The sequence below is a fragment of the Antrostomus carolinensis genome, unplaced genomic scaffold, assembly GCF_000700745.2.
Source record: "Antrostomus carolinensis isolate BGI_N321 unplaced genomic scaffold, ASM70074v2 scaffold7251, whole genome shotgun sequence".
Taxonomy (NCBI): domain Eukaryota; kingdom Metazoa; phylum Chordata; class Aves; order Caprimulgiformes; family Caprimulgidae; genus Antrostomus; species Antrostomus carolinensis.
This window is the reverse complement of record NW_010291936.1, coordinates 25,806-40,201: the sequence shown is the minus strand read 5'-3', so window position 1 is coordinate 40,201 and position 14,396 is coordinate 25,806. Positions and strand designations below refer to the sequence as shown.

Sequence of the window (14,396 nt, the reverse complement as noted above, 5' to 3'; positions counted from 1 at the left end):
AAAGGAGGTTGTAACCAGGTGGGGGTCGGTATCTTTTCCCAAGTAACAAGTAATAGAATGAGAGGAAAGGGCCTCAAGTTGCGCCAGGGGAGGTTTAAATTGGATATTAGGAAAAACTTCTTCACTGAAAGGGTTGTCAAGCATTGGAACAGGCTGCCCAGGGTATTGGTTGAGTCAGCATCCCTGTAGATATTTAAAAGATGTGACGGTTAGGGATGTGGTGGACTTCACAGTGTTACTTTTACGGTTGGACTCAATGATCTTAAAGGTCTTTTCCAACCTAATGATTCTACGATTCTGTGTTTCTATTACTGCATGGCTTCTTTTGCAGTGCTTTTGTCTATGAAAATCCATTATGTACGTGGATTTGCTCGACAGAGGATGATAGTCTAACTTTAGAGGAAAAGGAACAGGTTTATATGTACTCGCTATTTTCATAAGATAAGAAAATTCAGCTTTCTTGCTCCTTGCCATAAAAATTGTCTGTATGCTTTCCTTTGTGGGGAAAGGAATTATTACAGCATTATTCTTTGCTTAGCATTGATGTTCTTTTATTCTAAACATGAAAAATGTCGTTTATGCACTTTATGGTGAGGTCATTTTCATAATGGAGAATGCTTATAACAGGTCCCTTCCAGAGTCTCCATCAATACCTCCTTTAGATAGCATCATCTCTGGTGGGGAGGAATTTATGGCAAAGAACAGAAACCACTAATTTTCTCCTCCAAACTAAAGAAGACTGAAGAGATTCATAGCTTCTTGCATATTGTTTTGAGGTTTCTCAAAACATGCCTTTGCTAGATGTTGAGGAAAAAAAGTAGCTGTGATAAAGCAGCACACATCGCTATAAGGCAGCATGAAAATATTTTTTAACATAATTGTTCTCCAAATTGTCCACATCAGACATTACATTGTAATTCTTAGGGTAAAATAAAAATTAATTTCATAACATCAGAATATATAAACCAAATATCAAGTGTGTTAGTCTACACACTTTTTTAGAAAAAAATGAGTGAAAATAAGAAAAATCTGTTTATTGTATCTTTAAATTTCATTTTGAATAAATCTGTGAAAATGTTTATGATTAGTGAGGTACATTAATGCTTCTTTTATCTTAGAGTAACTTAGTATGAAAGGGATTTTCTTTTGAAACCCATTATCAATTACATTATCTAATCTTTTAAGTTTTTAGATTATCTTTTTTTGTTCCCAACAGTATTTGGGAAAAAAAAGTCATGCATTAAAATGTAATATTTCCATCTACAGGTATGAAACAGTGCACAGTATTGATATATTAAGGTGACAAAATGAGCTGTCCTCCTGATTTTACTGTTGTCATCTACAGCATTGGCAGGAATTGCTGTATCACAAAGGAAGGTGCATCAGATCACTGACCCTGTTCAGCAGATTCTTACTCAGCTGCACAAAATTATCTTCATCACTCAAGTATGCATTACTGTTGCTTCTGACATTCTATGCTTCTTAGTTATTTGCTGTTGTCAAAATGACGGTGCTGCAAAGTGCTGCTAATTTAGTCACTGTTCTTTAAAAACAACAGAACTTGACATTTTTGCAGATGGCAGGATTTTTTAAAAATATAGCATTTAAATAAAGACTAATCTTGAATATTAGTATGTGGAGGATGGCAGTAATTGAGTCATGAAAAAAATCCATTGGCTCACCTCAGAAAGATAGATTGTACAGTAAATTATTTTTATAACATTCTGTCATGCCAACAATATGAATATTTTAAATGATTTAATATCATATACTGACATGGAGAGTATATAAAAAGTTTTCCGCTATAGTAATAATTTCTAAATAACCTCAAAGTAATAATTTTTATTGTCAATAATTAGGAATAATTTCTTGGGATTTCTAGTACAATAGTTCAAATCCTGAATGTGTTAAATAGTTTGATCTTTTTCAAACTTAAGTCTTATTTCAAAATTAAGTTCAAATGTTTCATAGTTAAAGAGAGTTGAAGTTATTTCATGCTGATGCCAAAGCAAAAATGGAGCTGTATTGAAATCTCAACTAAAAATTTGACTGAAAACTTTTTATTCTCCAGAAAGATGGCTGCTATTCAGTTGCTTTCAAAATTTGCTATTATTAAATAAACATCCCTTTATTTTCCAAAATGAAGAGTTTATATTGAGGAAGTGATGTTTATCACCTGAGGGAATTTCAGATTGCTGAGCCAAATTTGTATGTTTTTGTTTAAAAGAGAATAGCATAACTGAACTTGGGTGTGGTCTTTTTTTTTTTGCTTTTGTTTTAAACTGTCAAGCTTATTGAAACAGGTATTACAGGAAACAAATTATCGAGGACAAAGAAAACAATTATTATTTAAAATAATCAGAATTGATTGAATTTGTTGCAAGAATCATCTCCTTCACCTGCTAACAGAAATGAGGCAGTTCAGTCTTTATATGCTGTATTAGGAGCATATCCAAGATGCTCACTAGTGAACCTATAGTCTCTGTTGAAGAAATTTTTCTCAAGTGACCTAACAATTAATGCAAGTTATCGTAACATGGATGCCTAATAACTGAGAACTAACAGTGACTCAAGGACTTACTCAGAATTGACCACTGAAGCAGTAGTAACAACTTTGATGCTTCTGGTGTCAGTTGGCTCCAGAATGGGGAAGGCAGAGAAACCAGGACACAGAATATTTGTTCACTGTGTACTATATGCTTTCCTTGTGCTTGTTTATGTTCTTACAAATCTAAGAGAGAATATTTTTTATAATACATAACTGCTTTCTAAAACCCTATTACATATTTCAGCTGACAGTTCCAAACTGAAGTTGTTTACAAGGGGGAGTTCTCGCCTGTTAGTTCTTGGCTGCCAGCAGCCTTTCCAATCCTGTTGCCATGGGAACAAGAGTCAGAGTGATCTCTGGAAAACAATGTAAGGGAAAGCTTTTTAAAAAAGCATTATGTAAATCTTTGGGTTTTTTTTCTTTTCTTTTCTTTTTTTTTTTTTTTTGACCGATCTGACATCTGATTTCATTAAAACAAAAGCTACAATTGAACACTAGTGCCCAAGGCAACTCCGAGTTTCTCATGCAGTGGACTTGTCCTTTACCACTTCTGCTTCATAATATAGTATGCCCATGGTCCATTAACTGCACACAGTTCGTTCCAGTTGCATGTAATCTGTAGAGGATCTTGCAGGCTTTTCCTAAGGCATCTTTTTTTTTTTTTTTAGCTCACTTATAGGCTAAGGAAGATTTGACATCTGACTTAAAGCATATGTGTAAGGCCTTATCTGCATGAAAAGAGAGTAGTATCTATCTGTAACAAAAAACTCTATGCTACCAGCTGTCTAATGAAGTCCCTTATGCTTAGGATGTAACCTTAATCCCTGGTTTGCCAGAGCAAATCAGGACTCCTGTGGGACAAATATAGCTGTTCCGGGTTGGTAGCCATCTAAGAACAGTAATTTTTTCCAATGGGAAAAAAATCTTTATAATGTGTACTGTGCCAGTGTTCGAATGTGAATCATTAGTGGTCAAACCTTCCCTGAGTAATCAAAAAAGCTTCCTGAATTCAATGGAGTGGCTCTTTGTGAATTTATATCAGCAACATGATAATAAACTCTGTACTAAATGGTAGAAAATTGTAGTTTTATAAACACTGTCTTCAGGTGTAAGCAACTATACAGAAACAGTATAGGAGATCCTTCCAAAAGGGCAGTGCATACCATAGAATTGTCATCAGACTAGGCTGGTGTCATTGCAGTGACCAGCAACTGAAGCTTTACATTTACTGTTGGAGCATAAAAATTATTTTAAAATCTCAAAGAGCAAAGGAAGAGAGCTTCTTTGAACTGTCTATTGAACGCTTTAAAACACAATAAAGTATGATTTGTCCTTTTCTTTTATAAATATAGTTAAATGATGTGTACTTTTTCAACCAAAAAATACAGGAGAAAAAGTATACAAAATCAGTTTTGCTTTATAGACAAGTGAAATGTAAATTGCCCACCACAGGAAGCTTCTAGCAAAAGAAATATTCCAAATCATATTAAGATGTACATAAGGACCTTAAAAGAGCCTGTTGAAGCCATGAGGAAGATTCACATTAATTTCTACACACACTGAATGAAGGTCTAAGCTTCTTGAAGTGCCATTATATCAACTCTTGTACTGTTATTTAACATCACCATGCTATTGAACATCAATGTTTCTTTTTGCAGTGTAGCTACTTTTTTCAGTAATGGTCCTGCTGATTAGATCATCTTTATGGGAGATGTAACTGAGTGGTGAAAAGATCTGTTTCTTTATTTTGTGTAGCTTCCTCCAGCTTTGCAATGCAACCTGAAAAGGAGAATCATTGAGAGATTCAAGAAGTCCCTGTTCCGTCCACAGAGCAATCCTTGTAAACTGAAATCAGAAATGAAAAAGGTGTAGTACACCAATTACTACCTATGGTGACTGTGTCTCCTCTATTTGCATTAAGCTATTAATATCAGAAAAATATAAGTGTAAGATTCCATTTTTAAAAGGAAATACTTAGAATATTCTCTAGCTATCATTTATTTGGAAAATATGGAGGCTTCCTAAGTAAGCGGTTTCTACAGATTGGTTTCAGGTTTGTGTCTGATCATTAGAACTTTTTTTTGTAAATGGAAAGGACCTGCTACCTGCTAATATGCAAAACCAGACTTCATATCATCAGAGCTCAGAAAGAAAAGGGGAAAGAAAATGTAACTTTTTGCGGCAAAGCCTGATAATAATTATGTAAACTCTTAATTTTTGAAAGCTAATTTACTATTATTTTCCTAGCATTATTTTGATATATATTCCTACTAAAACTATGAATTTTAAGACAGCACTGTCCCAGAGTGTCTTGAATACAGCATACCTTGTCCCATTGTTCACACTGTGTCAGAAACAGTTTGTTGTCATCAGTTTAAAAACACCGCAGATTTGCAAGGATGACATGACTAAAGAACCATGCCTGCATGTTTTCCAATGACATGCTGGGTGCTCTCCAACAGAGAAAGAGCTAATGACTAATATCAGAATTTCTAAATGTTCCTTCAAAATCTCCTGAGAAGATTGTAGTCAGCAGAAGATCTGAAAATGACATCCTCAGCATCTGTGTACTGTGGGAGACTGTGAAGCTAAGATAGTTCATTTTTTAGTTGATTACAAAGCAGTTAATAGGTATGTTATTGTATCTAAAATTTGATGACAAAGATATTTTCTTATCACTCACATAATTCCCCTGTCTAATCTGATTGTTACCTACTTGCACAGAATTGTGGAATCATCTAAGTCATTGTTTGCTATGGAGTGAACTGACCCCAAATGCTAAATCTTCCTGTACATTTGTAATAATTAATCTCAGATGCTTAAGCTCCATGGAAAGTGGCTACTTTGTGTTTACAGTGGTAGTACATTTGAAAGATAGTTAAAGATGCCTCTGGCTGAGCCATCAGTTTCATGCCAATTTTCTGTCCTGTAAATCAAGCTGGGATTTACATTAAATAATTCCTGTATTTCAACCATAACATTAAATCTAAGGAAATATTTGCTAATCTTGTATTAAGTTGATGGTTTCAGGAAAGGATGCCCAAAAATATAGTAAGAAAAAGAAAGTGTTTATTATGAAATTAACTCAATTTTCACATGCCCAGAAATAAAGGGACCTATTTATTTATAAATTTGTAAACGTTATCAACTGTAATATTGTGTTAGCTTCAAAACTATTTGATTTAAACCTGAAGAAAAGGGAAAAAATACGCTATTTAAAAAGTAAATGGTCATAAATTGAAGATGTTTGGAATACTGAATGTATTTTTATTTTCAAGGAAATAGTTATAGAAACTATTAATAGCAAGCAACAACAAAAAGCACAGTTAAAAGGATGGAGAATTGCTAAGCATCAGTGAATAAATGGCACATTTTTTTACCAAAATCACCACCATAAAAACATTGGGTAGCATGCTGATAGGAAGAACCTAAACTGAGAAAAGGATTATGCTGCCCTCTTCCAGCAAGTGTTGTTACGAGGTTGTGCAGTTTCTGCAAATAAAATTTAAAAATTGTGGGTTTTTTACTGTGCTAAATTAGAAAACTGAATTAGAATAACAGACAAAAAGATTCATCCACTGATCAGTGATGGGGTAAAAGTTTTCCAGCAACATATATTCTTCTGTTTCTGTAACTGTAAAGGTGTGTTAACATGCTGTAGAAATGCATAACTGGAATTACTGTCCAGCCCACAAAGATATTTTTGGGTCAGAGTTGTTACTAGTGGATATTTTGAAAACTAGATGTTTTAAAATTTATTGTCAGTGTTCTTGTTCACTGAATCAAGTAGGTAAACTGACACAGGTTTCAGAAGTGCTGGGTTCCCTCTAATGGGAATTATACCACTTAAATATGGACTAACAATTTCACTTAAAGCCCTAGTTTTGAAAAACAGTCATTGGCTGTTTCTCTCCTAGGTTCGAGGGAATACATTTCCCTGTTCGTCTTCACACAGATGTATAGTTTATAACATTTTATTCAGATAGTCTAAAGAACTCAGGGTGGTAGTAGGTAATACTATGTAATACTAAGCACTAAGCAATACTAAGAGCAGATTGTCAGCTTGCAATGTTCATCAGTGTTTCTGGAGAGAAGAAGGTAGGACGTGCATAATTGTCTTCAGCACTTTTAATTAATCTAAAAAATATTGAAATCTCCTTTGACTTCTGATTGCGCTGGGAAACATAAGAAAGAGTAAACTGCCTCATAGAAGTCTGAAGTTTTGGCAAACAGGAAGAGTGGTGATTTCAGGTGTCCTTTGCTGCCTTTCTTTTTTTTTTTTCCTTCCCCAGCTACTGCAAGGTTCTCCTGAACTGATTGAGCCCAGCTTTTTCACAGCAGATTGGCATGTAGTACTTCTCTCTTCGGGTGGAAATATGTTGCTTCCAGTTGATAGAAAAGGTAAATAAAGCAATAAAACCTCTGTAGTGGCATATATATTTCTAATAAAGTGTATGATGTCAAAGCGGAAGGAACTGCTGCTCTAAAGTCTGTCTTTAAATACAGTAAAGTTATGTTGACTATACTGATTTTCATTATCAGCTTTTTTTTTTTGGCTGGTTGTTTTTTGTTTTGTGTAATTCCTGGTTAAGATATGCAGTTTACTGCTCATGGAACGTTCTATTAATTTGAGAGAGTATACTTTGGAATTACAAAGAAATATCAAAGCTACAAATAACATATGGTTCATCCATGAAAATCAATAGAAATGTTTGTAACTGAAGATACCCTACTTAGAATTTACCTGTCCTTGCACATGATTTTTGAAGAATTCTGTTTAAACCCTATGCTGTTCTTCTGTCATGTTTGAAACAGTTATACTGGGATGATCTAATTACCTAGCTAGATCAAGCCCTACAAAGTCGAGGAGGGAAATGGTGCATGCTATACCACATCTATATAGTATGAAGTGTATACATACACTTCAGAAAATGAATCGTGTCAAATATACTTTGGACTAGTGGTACTCAGGGTGACAAATCATGAACTACATCTTTAATCAAATCTACCATCACTGGCATCATCCATGGTGGGGAACCACATGTTCAGAGACATGTTTCATCATGTGCCTCTTTGCGCAAAGCACATAAAGGAAATGTGCAGCCTCTATTTTGGTCTTTGTGCCATTTCCATTCTTCTAAATACAGGAAAAGCTACGTCACAATCCAGGGAGTAGAGGACATAGTAAAATTAAAAACTGTTGCCAGAAAAAAGGGTGAGAAACTTGGATTTTGCTGGCCTTTGTGTTAAAACTGGCATACCAGTTTCCACTATAAATTGTGAGTGGGGAAGAGTAAGAAAGTTGCATTGCTGTGTTCTATTAGCATTAAGTATTTAAATATTTTCCATCAGTTAGAACTCTTTCATAATGTGATAACATTGCGTGCCTCAAATGTTCACATTATGCCATAGGATGCCTCCCACTATTGCAGGGGGTCATGGTGGTCAGTGGAATAAGCTCCTGATAATCAAGCATATCTCTTGTCATTATATTTGTACTGGAATTGCTAAGAAACTGATGATGGAGCATGAACCACACATTCAGTAGTAAAACTTTGCTTGCCTTTTTCTTGAAGGTATTGTTGGCACTTCTGACATTGCAGAAGGGATGACATATGAACAGTTGCAGGTAAGTTATAAATATACCTATGTATATGTATTTATTACTGTTAATAAAGATAATTTACTGAAATAAATGTATTTTATCTTGTAGACTCTAATTGAAGAGGTTCTAGAGGAAAGTGGTTATTACAATTTCCCTTCTAACAGGTGAGTGTTCAATTGAAAAAGAAAAAGTTAATTATGATGTGCTAACCCCAAATGTATCATCTGACGATGTGATTGCAATTTCACTTTAAACTTAGCATAATACGTCGTAGGGACCTTAAAGATCATCTAGTTCCAACCCCCCTGCCATCAGCAGGGACACCTTCCACTAGACCAGGTTGCTCAAAGCCTCATCCAGCCTGGCCTTGAACACTTCCAGGGAGGGGGCTTTTTTCTCTGGGCAACCTGTTCCAGTGTCTGGCCACCCTCACAGTGAAGAATTTCTTCCTAATATCTAATCTAAACCTACCCTCTTCCAGTTTAAACCCATTTCCCCTTGTTCTATGATTATCTGCCCTTGTAAAAAGTCCCTCCCCAGCTTTCTTGTAGCACCTTCAGGTACTGGAAGCCTCTATAAGATCTCCCTGGAGCCTTCTCTTTTCCAGGCTGAACAGCCCCAACTCTCTCAGCCTGTCCTCATAGGAGAGGTGCTCCAGCCCATGGATCATCCTGGTGGCCTCCTCTGGACTTGTTCTAGCTGCTCCCGGTCTCTCTTGTGTTGGGGGCTCCAGAACTGGACACAGGACTCCAGGTGGGGCCTTACAATAGCAGAGTAGAGGGGGAGAATCACCTCCCTTGACCTGCTGGCCACGCTTCTCTTGATGCAGCCCAGGGTACAGTTATTGGCCTTCTGGGCTGCAAGCGCACATTGCCGGCTCATGTTGACCTTCTTGTCTACCAGTATTTCAAGTCCTCCTCCCCGTGGCTGCTCTCGATCCATTCTCTGCCCAGCCTGTATTTGTAGATGGGACATATTAGCTAATCTAAGCAGGTTTTTTGGCCCCATCTATTGTCTTCACTCAGATGATAGTGGTACAAGTTTGGCAGCAATTTCCTGACATTTTTCCCCATATAAAATCACAGGTGAACAAAAGATGTAGTTAAATAGAAGTATGTTTTTTAATAATAATCTACCATTACAGGATTGAAAGGATGAAGATGACATACTTAGTAAAATGTTTGAGTACAGCACAAGAAGCAGAATAAGTGCTTGTGAGCAAAAAAGTGTGGAATGAAAAAAAATTTAATGATCTTTGAAACTAGGCAAATGCCTTGTCTTAGAGATGGTATGTCCTTCCTGCAGGAAACCTTTGAGGACCACGAGAAGGAAAATACATGAAAAATGTCCTTATAGTCCACAACATAAGCTTAGCATTTCTCATTCTTTTTACCCACTAGCCTGTTATTTATCATTTCAGAAATTCTTTAGTGCAAAAGTAGTTCACTACTTCCATTAAATCAATCTGTTCCTTGTCTTTGCAGTAATCAACTTTTTAAAGCCTGTGAGACTGCAGTTAGGTTTTCTAAAACAAACATACATATGTATACCCCCTCCCTACCCAACTGGCATATTAAGAAGTTTTAAGAATTTATAGTTTCTGACGCTTCAGTGGTATTTTTCAGTTGTCTATTATCACTGCAAACTTTTCTGTATGGATTGATTCCAGCTTGAAAAATTTCAAATGTTAGTCTGAATATTTTTATAGGCTACTCATTAAATTGGAATTACAGCTTACGAGTGTCCTGCAGCTGCCAGCTGTAAATATTGAAAAATTGTGATTCAGCACTCCCAAAATAAAATATTAATTCACTCTTTAAACCTTCAGGGTATACTTGAATCATTTTACAAATCACTTTTGCAGCCATGAGGTCTAACAAATTTGTTTATAAGTGATTTCAAGTATTTTAAATTTTTGTCCTAATCTCAAGCTCCCAGGATTTGGAGCTGTAGAAAAAATATCACACAACTTAAGAAAAAAAAGAAAAAGCTCTCATTTTTAACATCAAGATCTAGCAAGTCTTATTCGAAATGTATAAATATATTGTAGTTGTATAGGCATTTATCTCACAGACTGGCAAAAAGCATCTTACTGCAATTAACTCTAATGAAGCAGGTGTGTACTGAATATGGACTTGAGTATTTTACACAAACTACTATAAAAATAAGATATGTATTAATGGAAATGATAGAATCACAGAATATCTCAAGTTGAAGGGACCCATAAGGATCATCAAGTCCAACTCTCTGATGCTCGCAGGACTACCTAAAACTAAACCATATGACTAAGAGCATCATCCAGATGCTCTTGAACTCTGACAGGCTTGGTGCTATGACCACTTCCCTAGGGACCCTGTTCCAGTGACCAGCCACCCTCAGTGAAGAACCTTCTCCTGATACCCGATCTGAACTTCCCCTGGCACAGCTTCATTCCATTTCCTCATGTCCTGTTGCTGTAATTGCTGAAATGTTGAGGATGCTTAAAGATTGCAGGCAAATATGCTCATACTTTCCACATGTAACAGAGGAATGCCACAGAAATGCATATAAGACTAACAGCAGTAAAATAATGAACATTCTGTTTTTCTTGATTTATTCAGGACTAGTTATTTTTCTGCTGTGCTGGAATTCCCTAGAGAGTAGTTGTTCTGCAGAATCTTAAGGGTTTTTTCCCTATTTTTTTTTCCCTACATTTTTGGAAATTTTATTTTAGAGGAGCCATAAGAGAATATTCTTCATAGCTATACAGGATGACAGTGTTGTATGAGGTGTTCTTCTATCCTGCAGAAAGAAATAGGGGGAAAAGAGCAAACAGTACCTTTCCACACATACATAAAGTCTGGAGAAGGCCCATAAATGCTCAGCCTCCTTCTTCACATGAGCGGATGTGCTATGTATTTGATTTTCCCAGGAGCACAGGAAAATTGGAAGTCACATTGTATTTCCCCTGAGTCATGCAACAACTTCAGCAGTGCTGATAATACATTATCCATAGTCAGTGCTGATTTGTGCTTTGTTCTTGGGACTTGTAGCAAAGACAAAATTGATTTTGGAGTAGGTGAAAGGAATGGAGTGACGTTTCCATATAGGTATGAATCTCCTTAGAAGGCTTGTTAATATGTGCATGTAGCAGCTATTGTTGTGGACTCTGACCCACTGGACTGCAGGTGTCACTCTAGCATGTCCTAGCTTTATCTGGCAGATACAGAATAGCTATACTGCAACCCAGTTGTTGATCTGTCACCACCAACAATACCTGTTCTTGGTGTTTCACTATGCTTTTGAATCCTATCACCTGCTGTGATGCATAATTATGTTTGGTTCCCCTGTCACTATTACATTACTTCTTTTTCAGACAAGGTTCTACTCTTAAATAACTTACTATTTTTCCCACTTTTCCATAAAATTGACAGACCATGCTTTGGTCTTGGCTGTCAAAAACATGTCTCTATTTCCAGAGGACTTGCCATGTTTTCTGAAGTATGCTCTACTCAATGCCATTCAGAGCTTTCAGAAGTTAAGCAATTTTTTAAAATTTAATTTTATTGTTTTTTAGCCAAACAGTCCAGTTTCAATAGCTGTCCAGTACTGAATGATTTATTTGGCTAGCAGACATGCATCATTAGGTTTCTCCTCAAACTCTCCAAACAGCTTAAACAAGCTAGAAGGACAAATCACTCTTCCAGGCTGCGCTGCAAGTCACTTACTGGTGTCCACTGTTATCTGGTTTTATTCCACCGTGCAGAATTTGGTTTGCAGCCCTCAGAGCAACATCCTATCAGCCATTCTTGCCTAAAACACTTTTGAGCCTTGCTCTACTTCCTGTCTTTTGTACACAGTGAAATATTTCGGAAGCAACTGCAAATTTTCCAGCAGAAACTCAATACATCCTGTAGCTTTCCTGGGATCCCCTTCTTAGAAAAGTGTTCATGGGAAAGCTTTGGAAAAAAATACTGAGTAACGAATATCTGTGTCTTGTTTGCTTTAGCAACATAAAGGGCAATACACCTATTTTTAAACTGTCAACTTATTTTGAAAGCTTTTAGTTTCGATTGAGTTTTTCAGTTTCTGAGATGGGAAGTCATAATGATGCAGCATGTGTGGGGCTTTCACAGTGGAAAGAGAATGATAGTGTTCGTGGCAGGAAACAAATTGCCTTCCCTTCTGCCCATAGTAAGTTTCTAGCTCTTCTAGTAGAAATCTGAAAAAAAGAATTCCAAAGGCTCAAAAGTCCTTAGAAGGCACATCAGAACACCACAAAGTTGATTTGTGAAGTTGCAGATTTTTGATCTCATTTAGGTTCCTGCTCTGGCAGGGGGATTGGACTAGAAGATCTTTCGAGGTCCCTTCCAATCCCTGACATTCTGCGATTCTGTGATTTTTAAAGATATTTCTTCATTTTAAGGACAAATTTCTTCATGATTTCAGACCAAGTTAACTTGACCGTATCAGTTCCATATCTTGTAAAGCTACAAGGTGAATTCTGTTTTGGAACAATTAATTCCACAGCTGCTATGCAATGGCAAGAGATGTGTGTGCTATTGCTAAAAGCACTACTAAATGCAGAATAAACAGCTAGATAGCATATAGTGTAATAATGCAGTCTCCTACCTCATGGAGCACAATTTATAGAGAAAACATTCTAAAAATATTTTTCTGTGTTTTCTGTTTTTGGAGGATTTGTGTGCACTGTCTTTCTTTCCCATTGCTGTTGCCCCTTGCTGTGCCCCCAAAATTCCACGAATATATGATGGGAAACCCAACCTTAAGTGAAGTGATGACATGGAAATTGTAGTAGGATGACTAAACTCTATAAAGGGTTAAAAACGCTTCAGGCAACTTGATTGGGTGATGAGAGAAACATGAATTCTTTAGAAACTGAGACAGCTTCATAAGAAAAATGTCATGCTTTTCCCCCTCCCCATTTTCATTACAATAGTAATTACTATCTCAATACCAGTCATTTCATGGGGATTAATGACCAGCTGAGGATAATGACCCTCAGCTCTATCTTGAATAATCAGCTTGTGCCCATTTATCACTAATCTTCTGAAATTACTCAGCACTCCCAATTGTATTATTTATACAGAAATTTGTTAAACATTGTCCTGGTTTTTGCATAAAGAAACACCTGTAATGTTTCAAAATTATTCTATTCACATCCATTCACACAATCACAGAATGGTTGAGGTTGGAAGGGACCTCTGAAGGTCATCTAGTCCAACCACCCTGCTCAAGCAGGGACTCCTAGAGCACATGAACCATGATTTTGTCCAGATGGTTTTTGAATGTCTCCAAGGAGGGAGATTCCACAACCTCTCTGGACAGCCTGTTCCAGTTCTCTGTCACCCTCACAGTAAGGAAGCTCTTCCTTATGTTAAGGTGGAACTTCCTATGCTGCAGTTTATGCCCGTTGCCTCTTGTCCTATTGTTGGGAGCCAATGAGAAGAGTCTGGCCCTGTCCTCTACGCACTTTCCCTTTAGTTGTTTATAAACTTTAATCAGATCCCCTCTGAGTCATCTTTTCTCCAGGCTGAACAGGCCCAGCTACCTCAGCTTTTCATCATATGAAAGATCATAGAATCGCCTGGTTGGAAAAGACCTCTGAGATCATTGAGTCCAACCTTACCTGTCGACTACTAAACATTATCTTCAAGCACCCCATCTACCCATCTTTTAAACACCTCCAGGGATGGTGACTCAACCACCTCCCTAGGCAGCCCATTCCAGTGCCTGAGAACCCTTTCAGTGAAGAAGTATTTCCTGACATCCAATTTGTACCTCCACTGGCGTTAACTTAAGGCCAATGTCTCTTGTTCTGTCACTAGTTACCTGGGAGAAGACACACACCAGCTTCCCTTCAACCTCCTTTCAGGTAGTTGTAGACAGCAATTAAGTCACCCCTCAGCCTTGTCTTCTCCAGGCTAAATAACCCCAGTTCCCTCAGCTGCTCCTCATAAGGCTCATTCTCCAGGCCCTTCACCAGCTTTGTTGCCCTTCTCTGGACGTGCTCCAGTGCCTCAGTGTCCTTCTTGTAATGAGAGGCCAAAACTGGACACAATATTCAAGGCGCAGCCTCACCAAAGCTGAGTACAGGAGAAGGATGACTTCCCTAGTCCTGCTGGCCACACTATGGCTGATACAGGCCAGGATGCTGTTGGCCTTCTTGGCCACATGAGCACACTGCTGGCTCATGTTCAGCCGGCTGTCAACCAACACCCCCAGGTCCTTTTCTGCCAGGCA

General features: G+C 37.2%; 1 protein-coding gene across 1 annotated transcript in view; it reads left to right on the top strand.

Annotated features, from left to right (window-relative positions):
- Positions 1–8,317, top strand: part of NEK10 (NIMA related kinase 10) — a gene marked incomplete at both ends in the record, with an annotated part of 38,517 nt that extends 30,200 nt beyond the window's left edge. The window contains 5 exon segments of the mRNA XM_029087166.1: positions 1,346–1,446; positions 4,304–4,414; positions 6,841–6,949; positions 8,125–8,177; positions 8,262–8,317. Coding sequence (XP_028942999.1) covers positions 1,346–1,446; positions 4,304–4,414; positions 6,841–6,949; positions 8,125–8,177; positions 8,262–8,317 — 430 coding nt within the window.
- Positions 8,318–14,396: the final 6,079 nt, after the last annotated feature.